At 49.2% G+C, this 16,808-nt stretch overlaps 1 protein-coding gene across 2 annotated transcripts in view; it reads left to right on the top strand.

The window, feature by feature from the left end:
* Nucleotides 1-16,808, top strand: part of LOC123755896 (Krueppel-like factor 8) — a 292,335-nt gene that overhangs the window by 89,414 nt on the left and 186,113 nt on the right. The window contains exon 3 of one of the 2 annotated variants that reach the window (XM_069300170.1): nt 3,875-3,906. The exons of the other annotated variant lie outside the window; for it this stretch is intronic. Coding sequence (XP_069156271.1) covers nt 3,904-3,906 — 3 coding nt within the window. The 5' untranslated portion in view covers nt 3,875-3,903. The remainder of the gene's footprint in view (nt 1-3,874; nt 3,907-16,808) is intronic. 2 annotated transcript variants of the gene reach the window in all.

Below are 16,808 nucleotides of genomic sequence, written 5' to 3'. Positions count from 1 at the left end.
CCGGTTGTTTAAAGCAATGACTCCTGTCCTACTTCCCTGTCGTATCTAGTTTTCAAACTATGAAAAATGTTTGATTCTACAGCCTGCTCCTTTAATTCATTCTATTTCCCCATTATTCTCACGCTAGAAGAAAACGTTCAATCTCTTTGACTCATCTGAGTTTCCAGCTTCCACCCATGTCCCTTTGTTCTGTTGGTATTCCGTGTGAACATTTTGTCTATTTCCACTCTTTCAATCCTTTTAAGTATTTTATATGTTGCTATCATACTAAACATACCATACCGTTATCCCTGACATACTAAAGACAGCAGAGATAGCACCACTCCATAAAGGAGGAAATAAGACAGAGGCAAAAAATTACAGACCGATAGCACTAACTTCACATATCATAAAAATCTTTGAGAGAGTGCTAAGAAGTAAGATTACTAAATACATGGAATCCCAGCATCTCCATAACCCTGGACAACATGGTTTCAGAACAGGGCGCTCTTGCCTGTCACAGTTGCTGGACCACTATGACATGGCATTAGATGCCATGGAAGACAAACAAAACCCTGATGTGATTTACACAGATTTCGCAAAAGCCTTCGACGAATGTGACCATGGTGTTATTGTACACAAAATGCGTCCAAGAAGAATTACCGGAAAAATAGGCAGATGGATCTACATTTCCTGACTAACAGAACTTAATGTGTAATAGTCCACAAAATAAAATCCGCCCGTGAAGAGCTCAGTCCCCCAGGGTACTGTGCTTGCTACAGTACTTTTTCTCATCCTCATATCAACATAGACAAGGACACAATCTATAGTACTGTATCATCCTTTACAGATGACACTAGGATCTTCATGAGAGTAGACAACATAGAGGACACGGCAAACCTCCAATCAGATGTAATTCAGGTCTTTCTATGGGCAACTGAAAATAATATGGTGTTTAATGAAGATAAGTACCAGCTCATGCGCTACGGAAAAAAGGAAATATAAAAACGGAAACCACGTACAAAACATAAATAGGTACCGGGGAGTTAGACAGCAGCTACGGGCTGCTTCCTGGGGAGGTGTGTGTGTGTGTGTGTGTGTGTGTGTGTGTGTGTGTGTGTGTGTGTGTGTGTGTGTGTGTGTGTGTGTGTGTGTGTGTGTGTGTGTGTGTGTGTGTTAGAAATGCAGTATATGTAGCAGATATAATAGAGAAAAATAATAGTTAGAAAGGCGGGGTCCAAGAGCTAATAGCTCGATTCTGCAAACACAAATAGTAAATACACACACACACACACACCCCTAGGAAGCAGCCCGTTGCAGCTGTTAAAACTCCCAAGTACCTATTTACTGCTAGGTGAACAGGTGCATCAGGGTATGTTTCTGTCTGCCTTGATCGAACCCGGGCCCTTAGGATTACGACCCCCCAGAGCGCTGCCCACTCAACCGCAAGCCCCCCGTGTATATGTGTATGCGCGCGCGCGCGCCTGCAGGATCTAGCTTTAGCTCTTGGCCCCTACCCTTGAACCCGTGCAGGTTGCCATCGCGCTCAAGAGATCCTTACAAACTGTGACCCCGGGTCTTACAGACTATGGCCTTGCCTAACCTGACCTTCTTCGCGATCAGGAACCCATTCAAACGGTGGGGGGGGGGAGGTCGAAGGGAGGAATGTTTTGGGGTTAAATTTCTTGTCATATGAGGCCACGGCGCTGGCCACGGAGACCTTGTAAGCCGTGGCAGGTTCGAGGGACCAAGACTTCTCCATAACCCCTACACGAAGAAAATTGACAGGCTGGAAGAATGAGAATTTTCATGGCGAGACTTCTCTCTCTCTCTCTCTCTCTAGGTGAGAGTTCTCTCTCTCTAGGTGAGAGCTCTCTCTCTCTCTAGGTGAGAGTTCTCTCTCTCTCTCTAGGTGACAGCTCTCTCTCTCTAGGTGAGAGTTCTCTCTCTCTCTAGGTGACAGCTCTCTCTCTCTCTAGGTGAGAGCTCTCTCTCTCTCTCTAGGTGAGAGCTCTCTCTCTCTAGGTGAGACTTCTCTCTCTCTCTAGGTGAGAGCTCTCTCTCTCTAGGTGAGACTTCTCTCTCTCTCTAGGTGAGAGCTCTCTCTCTAGGTGAGACTTCTCTCTTTCTCTCTCTCTCTAGGTGAGAGCTCTCTCTCTCTCTCTCTAGGTGACAGCTCTCTCTCTCTAGGTGAGAGCTCTCTCTCTCTCTAGGTGAGAGGTCTCTCTCTCTATGTGAGAGTTCTCTCTCTCTCTCTCTCTCTCTCTCTCTCTCTCTCTCTCTCTCTCTCTCTCTCTCTCTCTCTCTCTCTCTCTCTCTCTCTCTCTCTCTCTCTCTCTCTCTCTAGGTGACAGCTCTCTCTGTCTAGGTGAAAGCTCTCTCTAAGGTGAGAGTTCTCTCTAAGTGAGACCTTTCTCTAGGTAAGAGCTTACTTGGTGGGAGCGCTCTCTTGACAGGAGCTCACTCTAGATGGGAGCTTTATAGCTTTCTATCCTGTTTTTCCAACCACTGTTAACTTTCCCTATTGTCTATCATATCCATCCCTATTAATCTACCCCATTATTCTACCCTATTGTTCTATCGTATTATCTACCTATCCTACCCTATTCTACCGTATTATTCTATCCCATTATTGCCTTCCTTTCTCATGGAAAAGGGGCAATAAATGGGACAGGAAGAGGAGCAAAAATACAGAAGGAAATAGGGTCAGAGGGAAGCATAGGGTGAAGAGAAGAAGCGATAAAAATAGGGAAATAATAGAGGGCTGATAATTAGACGAGATTGTGAAGATTGCGACCAATCTTGAGGTTATCTTGAGAAGATTTCGGGGCTTTTTAGTGTCCCCGCGGCCCGGTCCTCGACCAGGCCTCCACTCCCAGGAAGCAGCCCGTGACAGCTGACTAACACCCAGGTACCTATTTACTGCTAGGTAACAGGGACATAGGGTGAAAGAAACTCTGCCCATTGTTTCTCGCCGGCGCCTGGGATCGAACCCAGGACCACAGGATCACAAGTCCAGCGTGCTATCCGCTCGGCCGACCGGCCCCTAGGAATACAGAACTCAATGTTGTGAAAAAACGACCAATGTTGCATCTGCAATGTTGCCACGTCGTGTAGAACTACAATAATACGTCAGTTTTGCACCAACCGGTGACGGACGAACCCAAGCAACCCATCCAACCTATCGAGCCGACGCATCGAAAACGTGAATAATACGGTGCTTTAATCTTTTTTTTCACTAATACGTTGCAATTTTTGAACGGATGTTCTAATGTTCAGTGATCTAATGTTTAGTGTTCTAACATTCAGTGTTCTAATGTTCAGTGTTCTAATGTTTAGTGTTCTAGTGTTCAGTGTTCTAATGTTCAGTGTTCTAATGTTTAGTGTTATAATGTACAGTGTTCTAATGTTCAGTGTTCTAATGTTCAGTGTTCTAATGTTTAGTGTTCTAATGTTCAGTGTTCTAATGTTCAGTGTTCTAATGTTCAGTGTTCTAATGTTTAGTGTTATAATGTACAGTGATCTAATGTTCAGTGTTCTAATGTTTTGTGTTCTAATGTACAGTGATCTAATGTTCAGTGTTCTAATGTTCAGTGTTCTAATGTTTAGTGTTCTATTGTACAGTGATCTAATGTTCAGTGTTCTAATGTTCAGTGTTCTAATGTTTAGTGTTATAATGTACAGTGATCTAATGTACAGTGATCTAATGTTCAGTGTTCTATTGTACAGTGATCTAATGTTCAGTGTTCTAATGTTCAGTGTTCTAATGTTTAGTGTTATAATGTACAGTGATCTAATGTACAGTGATCTAATGTTCAGTGTTCTAATGTTCAGTGTTCTAATGTTCAGTGTTCTAATGTTCAGTGTTCTAACGTTCAGTGATTTTCTTTTCCAGGTATGTGATTGCAATTGCAGCTTTCGGCCATGGTAAAGTACTTGAGTATAACTTTGTTGCTGCAATATCAATCTTTAAGTTCAGTGTTGCAGTGCTTCAAGTTCAATGTTGCATACTAAGTTTGCTCTGCATAAGGAAATGCAGCGCAGTTTTGCCTAACTTGAATTGTCTTTAGGGACCTGTAAATCGTCAATATTCCCGTGGGGGGGGGGGGTAATTTCTCTAAACCACCGTGATTTTTACGCCGGAGGGAGGTTATCTTGAGGTTATCTTGAGATGATTTCGGGGCTTTAGTGTCCCCGCGGCCCGGTCCTCGACCAGGCCTCCACCCCCAGGAAGCAGCCCGTGACAGCTGACTAACACCCAGGTACCTTTTTTACTCCTAGGTAACAGGGGGCATAGGGTGAAAGAAACTCTGCCCATTGTTTCTCGCCGGCGCCTGGGATCGACCCCGGGCCCACAGGAACACAAGTCCAGCTTGCTGTTCGACCGGCCGACCGGCTCCCAGTCGATAGGGTGAAAAAAAAAATATTGAGTAGGGTAAAATGGGACAAAACAGGTGCCCTTGGGTATTATTATTATAGGGTCTTGTAAACCCCCTCTATTACCCACCTTGCCCATCATCCTTACCTCTCCTGGGGTACCTGGTGTCTTGGGCCCCCTTTCTTGCCTTTGGGGCTCTCCCTATCTGGTGGTTACGGCAGTTTCATCTTAACAACCCTATCTTGTCTAATCATGTCTTCTCCGTAACTCATTTATTTGCCTTGGGGAGCTTTCATTTTTTTTTTACCCTTAAGAATGTTTTTTTTTCCTTTTTTTCCCCAATATGATTTTTTTCCAAGATTATTATTTTTTTTACCCACAATTTTTTTTTCCTCCAAGATTTTTGTTACCCCAATCTTTTTTTTTTCCTCCAAGAATCTTTACTTCGTCTCAAAGGGAAAAGGGAAAGAGAAGGGAAAAAATTTTCCTTCCATCTCCGAGTGCCTGTCCTACCTACCTGTCTCACACCCAGTACCTCCCCTCCCCTCCCCTCCCCTCCCCTCCTACCTTTCCCGGCGCTGGTGTTACCAAGGTTAAAAAAGTCAGCACATGGATCTCACAGCTCCCACGCCCCTAATCACGGCGCCCATTACCCACCCCATTTGTAATGGGGGTGGTGGGGGTGTGGTTGTGGTGGGAGGGGGGTGCATAAGGACACGGCGAGGTACCCCCCCCCCCCCTCCCCCCTCGGCCTTGAAAAGCTTTAGGCAAAAACGATATGAATAGACAGGCGAAAAAGTGGACGGCCTTCCCCCCTCTCCTGTCTGTGTCCGGAGTCTTCTTACCACCCCCGTCCACCATCATCATCATCACCACTATCACCACCACCACCACCACCACCACCACTACCACCCCTGTCCACCACCACTACCACCCCTGTCCACCACCACCACCATCAACCCCGTCCCCCCCCCCCACCATCATCACCATCACCACTATCACCACCACCACTACCACCCCCGTCCCCCACCACCACTACCACCACCACTAGGGGGCCTCGTAGCCTGGTGGATAGCGCGCAGGACTCGTAATTCTGCGGCGCGGGTTCGATTCCCGCACGAGGCAGAAACAAATGGGCCAAGTTTCTTTCACCCTATGCCCCTGTTACCTAGCAGTAAATAGGTACCTGGGTGTTAGTCAGCTGTCACGGGCTGCTTCCTGGGGGTGGAGGCCTGGTCGAGGACCGGGCCGCGGGGACACTAAAGCCCCGAAATCATCTCAAGATAACCTCAAGATAACCATCATCATCATCATCACCACTACCACCACTACTACCACCCCCGTCCACCACCAACACCACCGTCACCACCACCATCACCACCACAACGGCCACCACCTCCGTCAGCCACCACCACCATCACCACCACCACTACCACCACCACCACTACCACCACCACCACTACAATCACCACCATCATCACCACTACCACCCCCCGTCCACCACCACCACTACCACCCCCCTCCACCACCACCACTACCACCCTCGTCCCCCACCACCACTACCATCATCACCACCACTACCACCACCACCGTCAGCCACCACCACTACCACCCCCCTCCACCACCACCACTACCACCCTCGTCCCCCACCACCACTACCATCATCACCACCACTACCACCACCACCGTCAGCCACCACCACTACCACCACCACCGTCAGCCACCACCACCACCACCACCACCACCACCACCACTACCACCACCACCACCACCACTCTTTTCAGACGGTGCTAAGATAATGAGTCATGTAGAAACTAAAGAAGACTGCAGGAGGTTACAACATGACCTTAGTAAACTACAAGAGTGCTCAAACAAATGGTTTCTAAAAGTCAATCGTAATAAGTGTAAGGTAATGAAGATGGGAAAGAAAGAAAGGACACTAGAAGATATCTGCACCATAAGAGGAAGGCAAGCACAGAAGTTTAAGAGAAAAGTATTTGCGAGTGAATATAGGTCCAACACTTCCTCCAGAGGCACACACATAAACTGGGTGACATCAGCAGCGTATGAGACGCTGGTAAATATTAGAACAATGTTTATGAAGGACTCTTTTCAAAGGCAATCTACACAGCTTTTGCTAGACCCATTTTGGAATGTGTAGCACCGGGGCTTAGCGTCCCCGCGGCCCGGTCGTCGACCAGGCTTCCACCCCCAGGAAGCAGCCCGTGACAGCTGACTAACACCCAGGTACCTATTTTACTGCTAGGTAACAGGGGCATAGGGTGAAAGAAACTCTAACCAATGTTTCTCGTCGGCGCCTGGGATCGAACCCAGGACCACAGGATCACAAGTTCAGCGTGTTGTCCGCTCGGCCGACCGGCTCCCCTTACTAAGAACCAAGTGGTAAGAAGTAAGATCACAATACGGAATCACAGCATCTACACATCCCAGAGCAACATAGGTTCAGTAGAGGGCCGCGATCCTGCCTCCTAACAAACACTGGACCACTATGACACGGCCTAAGGTGCCAGGGAAGACAAACAAGACGCCATTGTAATATGATTTCGCGAAAGCTTTCAACAAATGTGATTATGGCCGGTCGGCCGAGCGGACAGCACACTGGACTTGTGATCCTGTGGTCCTGGGTTCGATCCCAGGCGCCGGCGAGAAACAATGGGCAGAGTTTCTTTCACCCTATGCCCCTGTACCTAGCAGTAAAATAGGTACCTGGGTGTTAGTCAGCTGTCACGAGCTGCTTCCTGGGGGTGGAGGCCTGGTCGAGGACCGGGCCGTGGGGACACTAAAGCCCCGAAATCATCTCAAGATAACCTCAAGAAGATGGCGTTATTACGCGCAACGGGAATTACTGGCAAAGTAGGAAAATGGATCTTTTAACTTCCCAACAAACAGTACTCAGAGTGTAATAGTCAATAAAGTCAAATTATCCCCCCCCCCCGTGAAGAGCTCAGCCCCCCCCGTAAAGAGCTCAGCCCCCCCCCCGTGAAGAGCTCAGCACCCCCCCCCCCCGTGAAGAGCTCAGTCCCCCCCCCCCCGTGAAGAGCTCAGCACCCCCCCCCCCCGTGAAGAGCTCAGTCCCCCCCCCCCCGTGAAGAGCTCAGTCCCCCCCCCCCAAAGGTATCCTGCTTGCCCCGGTACTTCTTCTCATCCTTATATCAGACATATAGGTACAGGTATAAATATATATAAACTATAGTACTGTGTCATCCTTTGCAAATGACAGTAGGATTTTCAATGGAGTAGACAGTAATAGTGGTGAGTGTAATAGTGGTGAGAGTAATAGTGGTGAGTGTAATAGTGGTGAGTGTAATAGTGGTGAGTGTAATAGTGGTGAGTGTAATAGTGGTGAGTGTAATAGTGGTGAGAGTAATAGTGGTGAGTGTAATAGTGGTGAATGTAATAGTGGTGAGAGTAATAGTGGTGAGAGTAATAGTGGTGAGTGTAATAGTGGTGAGAGTAATAGTGGTGAGTGTAATAGTGGTGAGAGTAATAGTGGTGAGTGTAATAGTGGTGAGAGTAATAGTGGTGAGTGTAATAGTGGTGAGTGTAATAGTGGTGAGTGTAATAGTGGTGAGTGTAATAGTGGTGAGTGTAATAGTGGTGAGAGTAATAGTGGTGAGTGTAATAGTGGTGAATGTAATAGTGGTGAGAGTAATAGTGGTGAGAGTAATAGTGGTGAGTGTAATAGTGGTGAGAGTAATAGTGGTGAGTGTAATAGTGGTGAGAGTAATAGTGGTGAGTGTAATAGTGGTGAGAGTAATAGTGGTGAGTGTAATAGTGGTGAGTGTAATAGTGGTGAGTGTAATAGTGGTGAGAGTAATATTGGTGAGTGTAATAGTGGTGAGTGTAATAGTGGTGAGTGTAATAGTGGTGAGAGTAATAGTGGTGAGTGTAATAGTGGTGAGAGTAATAGTGGTGAGTGTAATAGTGGTGAGAGTAATAGTGGTGAGTGTAATAGTGGTGAGTGTAATAGTGGTGAGTGTAATAGTGGTGAATGTAATAGTGGTGAGAGTAATAGTGGTGAGTGTAATAGTGGTGAGAGTAATAGTGGTGAGTGTAATAGTGGTGAGTGTAATAGTGGTGAGTGTAATAGTGGTGAGAGTAATAGTGATGAGTGTAATAGTGGTGAGTGTAATAGTGGTGAGAGTAATAGTGGTGAGTGTAATAGTGGTGAGAGTAATAGTGATGAGTGTAATAGTGGTGAGTGTAATAGTGGTGAGTGTAATAGTGGTGAGTGTAATAGTGGTGAGAGTAATAGTGGTGAGTGTAATAGTGGTGAGAGTAATAGTGGTGAGTGTAATAGTGGTGAGAGTAATAGTGGTGAGTGTAATAGTGGTGAGAGTAATAGTGGTGAGTGTAATAGTGGTGAGAGTAATAGTGATGAGTGTAATAGTGGTGAGTGTAATAGTGGTGAGAGTAATAGTGGTGAGTGTAATAGTGGTGAGTGTAATAGAGTATATAGCTATAGTGGTGATGTACACCAAGGAGAGTACATCAAGGAGAGTACACCAAGGAGAGTACACCAAGGAGAGTACACCAAGGAGAGTACACCAAGGAGAGTACACCAAGAGGAGTACACCAAGGAGAGTACACCAAGGGGAGTACACCAGGGAGAGTACATCAAGGAGAGTACACCAAGGAGAGTACACCAAGGAGAGTACACCAAGGGGAGTACACCAGGGAGAGTACATCAAGGAGAGTACACCAAGGAGAGTACACCAAGGAGAGTACACCAAGAGGAGTACACCAAGGAGAGTACACCAAGGGGAGTACACCAGGGAGAGTACATCAAGGAGAGTACACCAAGGGGAGTACACCAGAGAGAGTACATCAAGGAGAGTACACCAAGGAGAGTACACCAAGGAGAGTACACCAAGGAGAGTACACCAAGGAGAGTACACCAAGGAGAGTACACCAAGGGGAGTACACCAGGGAGAGTACATCAAGGAGAGTACACCAAGGAGAGTACACCAAGGAGAGTACACCAAGGGGAGTACACAAGGGAGAGTACATCAAGGAGAGTACACCAAGGAGAGTACACCAAGGAGAGTACACCAAGGGGAGTACACCAGGGAGAGTACATCAAGGAGAGTACATGAAGGAGAGTACACCAAGGAGAGTACACCAAGGAGAGTACACCAAGGGGAGTACACCAAGGAGAGTACACCAAGGAGAGTACATCAAGGAGAGTACACCAAGGAGAGTACATCAAGGAGAGTACATCAAGGAGAGTACATCAAGGAGAGTACACCAAGGAGAGTACATCAAGGAGAGTACACCAAGGAGAGTACATCAAGGAGAGTACACACACGCAATAATTACACCTGCACGCGCGTCTCACACTCAAGGCCGTCTCCTTCACTACTTCCTCTTCACTTGCTCATCTTCGCATTATCTTTCTTTCACCGTCTTCACCTTCACCTGCCCCCCCAGCCACCTCACCTGCCCCCCAGCCACCTTCACCTGCCCCCCAGCCACCTTCACCTGCCCCCCCAGCCACCTTCACCTGCCCCCCAGCCACCTTCACCTGCCCCCCCCAGCCACCTTCACCTGCCCCCCCCAGCCACCTTCACCTGCCCCCCCAGCCACCTTCACCTGCCCCCCCAGCCACCTTCACCTGCCCCCCAGCCACCTTCACCTGCCCCCAGCCACCTTCACCTGCCCCCAGCCACCTTCACCTGCCCCCCCCCAGCCACCTTCACCTGCCCCCCCAGCCACCTTCACCTGCCCCCCCAGCCACCTTCACCTGCCCCCCCATCCACCTTCACCTGCCCCCCCAGCCACCTTCACCTGCCCCCCAGCCACCTTCACCTGCCCCCCAGCCACCTTCACCTGCCCCCCAGCCACCTTCACCTGCCCCCAGCCACCTTCACCTGCCCCCCAGCCACCTTCACCTGCCCCCCAGCCACCTTCACCTGCCCCCCAGCCACCACCTGCCCCCCAGCCATCTTCACCTGCCCCCCAGCCACCTTCACCTGCCCCCCCGGCCACCTTCACCTGCCCCCCCCCAGCCACCTTCACCTGCCCCCCAGCCACCTTCACCTGCCCCCCCCAGCCACCTTCACCTGCCCCCCCCCCAGCCACCTTCACCTGTCCCCCCCAGCCACCTTCACCTGCCCCCCCAGCCACCTTCACCTGCCCGCCAGCCACCTTCACCTGCCCCCCAGCCACCTTCACCTGCCCCCCCCCAGCCACCTTCACCTGCCCCCCCAGCCACCTTCACCTGCCCCCCCAGCCACCTTCACCTGCCCCCCCAGCCACCTTCACCTGTCCCCCCCAGCCACCTTCACCTGCCCCCCCAGCCACCTTCACCTGCCCCCCCCCAGCCACCTTCACCTGCCCCCCAGCCACCTTCACCTGCCCCCCAGCCACCTTCACCTGCCCCCCCCCCAGCCACCTTCACCTGCCCCCCCAGCCACCTTCACCTGCCCCCCCAGCCACCTTCACCTGCCCCCCCAGCCACCTTCACCTGTCCCCCCCAGCCACCTTCACCTGCCCCCCCAGCCACCTTCACCTGTCCCCCCCAGCCACCTTCACCTGCCCCCCCAGCCACCTTCACCTGTCCCCCCCAGCCACCTTCACCTGCCCCCCAGCCACTTTCACCTGCCCCCCCCCAGCCACCTTCACCTGCCCCCCCAGCCACCTTCACCTGCCCCCCAGCCACCTTCACCTGCCCCCCCAGCCACCTTCACCTGCCCCCCCCCAGCCACCTTCACCTGCCCCCCCAGCCACCTTCACCTGCCCCCCAGCCACCTTCACCTGCCCCCCAGCCACCTTCACCTGCCCCCCCAGCCACCTTCACCTGTCCCCCCCAGCCACCTTCACCTGCCCCCCCAGCCACCTTCACCTGTCCCCCCCAGCCACCTTCACCTGCCCCCCAGCCACTTTCACCTGCCCCCCCCCAGCCACCTTCACCTGCCCCCCCAGCCACCTTCACCTGCCCCCCCAGCCACCTTCACCTGCCCCCCCCAGCCACCTTCACCTGCCCCCCCAGCCACCTTCACCTGCCCCCCCCAGCCACCTTCACCTGCCCCCCAGCCACCTTCACCTGCCCCCCCCGGCCACCTTCACCTGCCCCCCAGCCACCTTCACCTGCCCCCCCCAGCCACCTTCACCTGGGCAGGACCGGTACGCCGCCTCACAGGGAGTGAGGGAGAAACCAGCCTTGCCTGCCTCAAGTCAACACATTAAACTAACTTCAATAATAAAAATAATTGAAAAGGAGTAATAATAAAAAAATAAATAATCAAAATGTAAAAAAATTTGATAATAAATAATAAAAAATTAATACTAAAAATTTAACAATACAAATTTAATAATACGAATTTAACATAAAACTTCAGTAAGTTTAACAATTAAAATATAATACAAATACTAATAATAAATTAATAAGAAGAATAGTAACAATAATAATAATCGCAATACTTTAATAATATAATTAAAAATAATAATTTAAAATTGAATAGTAACAAATTACGTCTATAAGTAAAATTTGTATAACAAAATAATGTATTATAGTAATTATACGCATTATACAAGGGGGAAATACATTTTAATTTTGTGGGCTTAAACCTTCAGTCCAAAATAAAATACACATTATTTTATAGTGTATAAAACACTTTTATAACAGACGCAATTCTATATTGTCTATCAACTCGCTTAACGAGCAATTAGCAATTATCGTTGTTCAATTAGCAAAAATAACTAATTATTATCAGGGTATTCTGGCTTGTCCGGTTCGTGCTCGCGATTAGCCACTCCGTCAAAAATGCATCTGTTTGTCCTTAATTAATAACGTACTAACCCAAGCAACCCACCTAACCAATAGCAATAGAACATATTATCTGTTGGAAATTGCATCTGTTTGTAGGTAATAATTTCCTGTTTGAATGTTACTTTAGAGAGTATACGTATTAACGAGGGTGTTAAGGCCTGCTTTGGTTGACGAGGCAGTTAACAATAGCTTGGTATGCTCGTCGTTTCAACGTAATACAGCCAAATTTTGGTCTAAATTGGACTACGATTTGGTTTACAGCCAAAAAATATGATTCTGAAACAAATTAAGTCAATCTTGACTAATTCTGGGCCACTGAGAACGGAAATATTTATCATTCTGGGATCATCCGGGATGTAGGTTCGAACCCTCATCACGGCCCTTGTGGATTTGTTCGTGTATTCTCAAGTTGAGAATGGTCCAGGACGGACCGAAACGTCGTCGTCCCTTCACTTTCTAGTGTGTGGTCTGGACAACATATATCAGCCACGTTATTGTGACTCCTCGTCTACATTTGTTTATAATTGTTAATTAGCTCTAGTTTTCATCCAAGAAGAGTCTTAAAATATGTTTTTACTATTTTACTGTGAGAGTGTGAGTGTGATAGTCGTGCGAGAGTGTGAGTGGGAGAGTCATGCGAGAGTGTGACTTTCTGTGTAAAAACAGATTTTTACTCTGAAATAATATAATTTTATAACGAAATTAGACGAAACTGAAGTGGCATGTTACGCCATAGGAAGTCGACGATCCGAGCGACAATGTTGTGGCTTAGGGTGATTAGATGGACCCAATTTCGTTATAAAATTATATTATTTCAAAGTAAAAAAATCAGTTTGTTTTCATGTTCTACATTCTGCACTAACATTATAGTGAATAAATATATCATTATTTCAGTACAGTAATGAATTATTCATTAGTTACGTTAATGCTAGGATGCTGTGGGTAATTAGACAGACCACACTCCGAATGCAGCCCTTTTGGAGAAAAACGTTCAGCACTTGTTGAATCAGTCAAGATTTGCTTACCACCCTCACACATCAAACAATAGCTAATCACCTAAATTTGGATTAGTATGTTTAAATTCGGCACGTCAAAACGCATGATAAACCACCTTTTTGCGGGTCCGTCTAATTACCACAAGCTACCACAAACTACACAAACTTCAGAAAGCTTCCTGGCAATACGTTAGTAATGAATAAATATGATATATTAAGTTAGGCTGACCTAACCTAACCTAACCTAACCTATCCTAACCTATCCTAACCTAACCTAACCTAACCTAACTTAACCAAACCTAACCTAACCTAACCGAAGCTTGGATCGTCGACTTGATTTGGCGTCACCAGCTTTTTATTTTCGTCTAATTTCTTTATAAAAAGATACTTTTTCAGATTAAAATTATGTTTTTTCGTGTTGTACATTCAGCACCAACATTATAATGAGTAAATATATCATATTTATTCATTACTAACGTATTGCCAGGAAGCTTTCTGAAGTTTGTGTAGTTTGTGGTAGCTTGTGGTAATTAGACGGACCGCCTTTTTGCATCTCAGGAGGAGATAACTGTTCAACACTGTTCATTGTAGTTAGTACCTTTGAAAATTTGCAACGTAACAACGTTTATTAACGTATTACGTCGTACAAAATTAGTCGAAATAATTAGTTGTGAGTTTGCGAGGCAGATGTCCAATGGCAGCAAGCCCATAACTTACGTTATTTTACCTATCGACATCATTAAGACGTCGAGATCACACCTGTCAGACGACCAAATAACAACGTTAACTCGTTATTACGTTTTAACGACGTACATAATCGTCCAAGATAACATTTTAGTTACGTTGTAAATAACCCAGTGGGCACTGATAATATAACGTTGAATCGACGTCACTCGTAGGGGGCATGGGGAGGGGGGGGGGCATTATGCCCAGCGGGTTAGGCTGCATTAAACACAAGGGTGTGTCAGGGGGGAGAGAGAGAGAGAGAGAGAGAGAGAGAGAGGGGTATATTGGGTGGAGATAATTAACATTCTCTCTGTGGGCGGTTTAGGGTATGTTGTCATCCTACCTTGTATGGTACTTGTCCGCCAGGCTTTTCCTATCGCGGCTTTCATGCCTCCCAAAACAGTTTCCTTGGTCCGTCTGCGGTGTTGGGAACGGTGCTTCGGGTAGGGGAGAGGGGGTCTTGAGGTGTTTGTCTATGATTTAGTTGTGTCTGTTTGGCGTTAAAGAGCGTTTAAGTGGTGTAGATGGTTAAATAGTTTAACAGCGCGGAGGTTGGCAAGAGCGGCCCGCCTGGGGGTGGAGATGGCCAAGTAGTGGTGGTGGTTCGAGTCCCCCCCACCAACCCACCCCCCACCGCCTCACCCAGCCACTCCTGTTGCCCTTCGACCCTCGCCCGGTTCCCCACCTTTAACTCCACCTCCTCCTCCTCCTCATATACCAGCTTTCTCCACCTCCCAAGTCTATATGAACCTTCATCAACAGGATATACCTGGGCTATCTCTCTCTCACACACCTGCCTACACCCGTCTCTGCCTACACCTGGCTACATGGGTGAGGCACATATACAAGGGGACACAGGTGGGACTCAGTGCCCAAAGGAGCTAACAGGGATTTTAGAAAGATTTTGTTGTGAGTGTCAGAGTAGTTAACAGGTGGAATGCATTAGGCAGTGATGTGGTGGAGGCTGACTCCATACACAGTTTCAAATGTAGATATGATAGAGCCCAGTAGGCTCAGGAACCTGTACACCTGTTGATTGACAGTTGAGAGGCGGGACCAGAGAGCCAGAGCTCGACCTCCGCAAGCACAATTAGGTGAGTACACCTGCGTTCATTCACGTCTGTTTTTTTTTCCTTGACGTTGGTTTGGCCGCGCCTGTTGACGACTTTTGGCCGCGCCTGTTGACGACTTTTGGCCGCACCTGTTGACGACTTTTGGCCGCGCCTGTTGACGACTTTTGGCCGCACCTGTTGACGACTTTTGGCCGCACCAGTTGACGACTTTTGGCCGCACCTGTTGACGACTTTTGGCCGCACCAGTTGACGACTTTTGGCCGCGCCTGTTGACGATTTTGGCCGCACCTGTTGATGATTTTTGGCCGCGCCTGTTGACGACTTTTGACCGCGCCTTTTGACGACTTTTGGCCGCGCCTGTTGACGACTTTTGGCCGCACCTGTTGACGACTTTTGGCCGCACCTGTTGACATTTGGCCGCGCCTGTTGACGACTTTTGGCCGCACCTGTTGACGACTTTTGGCCGCACCTGTTGACTTTTGGCCGCGCCTGTTGACGATTTTGGCCGCACCTGTTGACGACTTTTGGCCGCACCTGTTGACGACTTTTGGCCGCACCTGTTGACGACTTTTGGCCGCACCTGTTGACGACATTTGGCCGCGCCTGTTGACGACTTTTGGCCGCACCTGTTGACTTTTGGCCGCGCCTGTTGACGATTTTGGCCGCACCTGTTGACGACTTTTGGCCGCACCTGTTGACGACTTTTGGCCGCACCTGTTGACGACTTTTGGCCGCACCTGTTGACGACATTTGGCCGCGCCTGTTGACGACTTTTGGCCGCGCCTGTTGACGACTTTTGGCCGCACCTGTTGACGACTTTTGGCCGCGCCTGTTGACGACTTTTGGCCGCACCTGTTGACGACTTTTGGCCGCACCTGTTGACGACTTTTGGCCGCACCTGTTGACGACTTTTGGCCGCGCCTACTCCCCCCCCCTCCCCCCCCCCCCCTGTACCCCAGCTTGTCCACAAGGCCTACCAGTTCTGCCTGTACACACTTGGCAGACAAGCTTGTCTGCCTCATCAAGCTTCCTCCCCCCCCTTCACCCCCTCTCACTCCCTCCCCCCCTCCCCCTCCTTGCCGCACCCTTTACCACCCCCCCTCACTACTCCCTCACCCTCCCCATCCCCACGACCTCATCCTCCCCCACGCTCGCCTCACAGGCATACACACCCACACCCACGTGGGGGGAGGGGTGGGGGAGAAGGAATTCCAGGAGGTATAAGGAATGATAAGGAGGGAAGAGGGGAGGGGGAAGGGGGAAGGATGTGGGAGGGGGAGGGGGGGAGAGGGAGGGGAGGGGGGAGGGGGAGGGGGGGGGGTTGCAAGCAGAAGGGGGTGTGAGGAAGATCTATAAGCCCAACAACACCCATGAAGTTGATTGCTCTTTTGTCCATTGTAATTCCTATTGGTCGCTGGCTCCAATCAGGGATGCCTATTGGTCGCTGGCTCCACTGGGGGATGCCTATTGGTCGCTGGCTCCACTGGGGGATGCCTATTGGTCTCTGGCTCCACCAGGGATGCCTATTGGTCGCTGGCTCCAACAAGGATTCCTATTGGTCGCTGGCTCCAACAAGGATGCCTATTGGTCGCTGGCTCCAACAAGGATGCCTATTGGTCGCTGGCTCCAACAAGGATGCCTATTGGTCGCTGGCTCCAACAAGGATGCCTATTGGTCGCTGGCTCCAACAAGGATGCCTATTGGATCGCTGGCTCCAACAAGGATTCCTATTGGTCGCTGGCTCCAACAAGGATGCCTATTGGTCGCTGGCTCCAACAAGGATGCCTATTGGTCGCTGGCTCCAACAGGGGATGCCTATTGGTCGCTGGCTCCAACAAGGGGATTCCTATTGGTCGCTGGCTCCA

Source organism: Procambarus clarkii, chromosome 43, assembly GCF_040958095.1.
Source record: "Procambarus clarkii isolate CNS0578487 chromosome 43, FALCON_Pclarkii_2.0, whole genome shotgun sequence".
Taxonomy (NCBI): Eukaryota; Metazoa; Arthropoda; class Malacostraca; order Decapoda; family Cambaridae; genus Procambarus; species Procambarus clarkii.
This window is presented reverse-complemented; position numbering and strand designations above follow the sequence as displayed.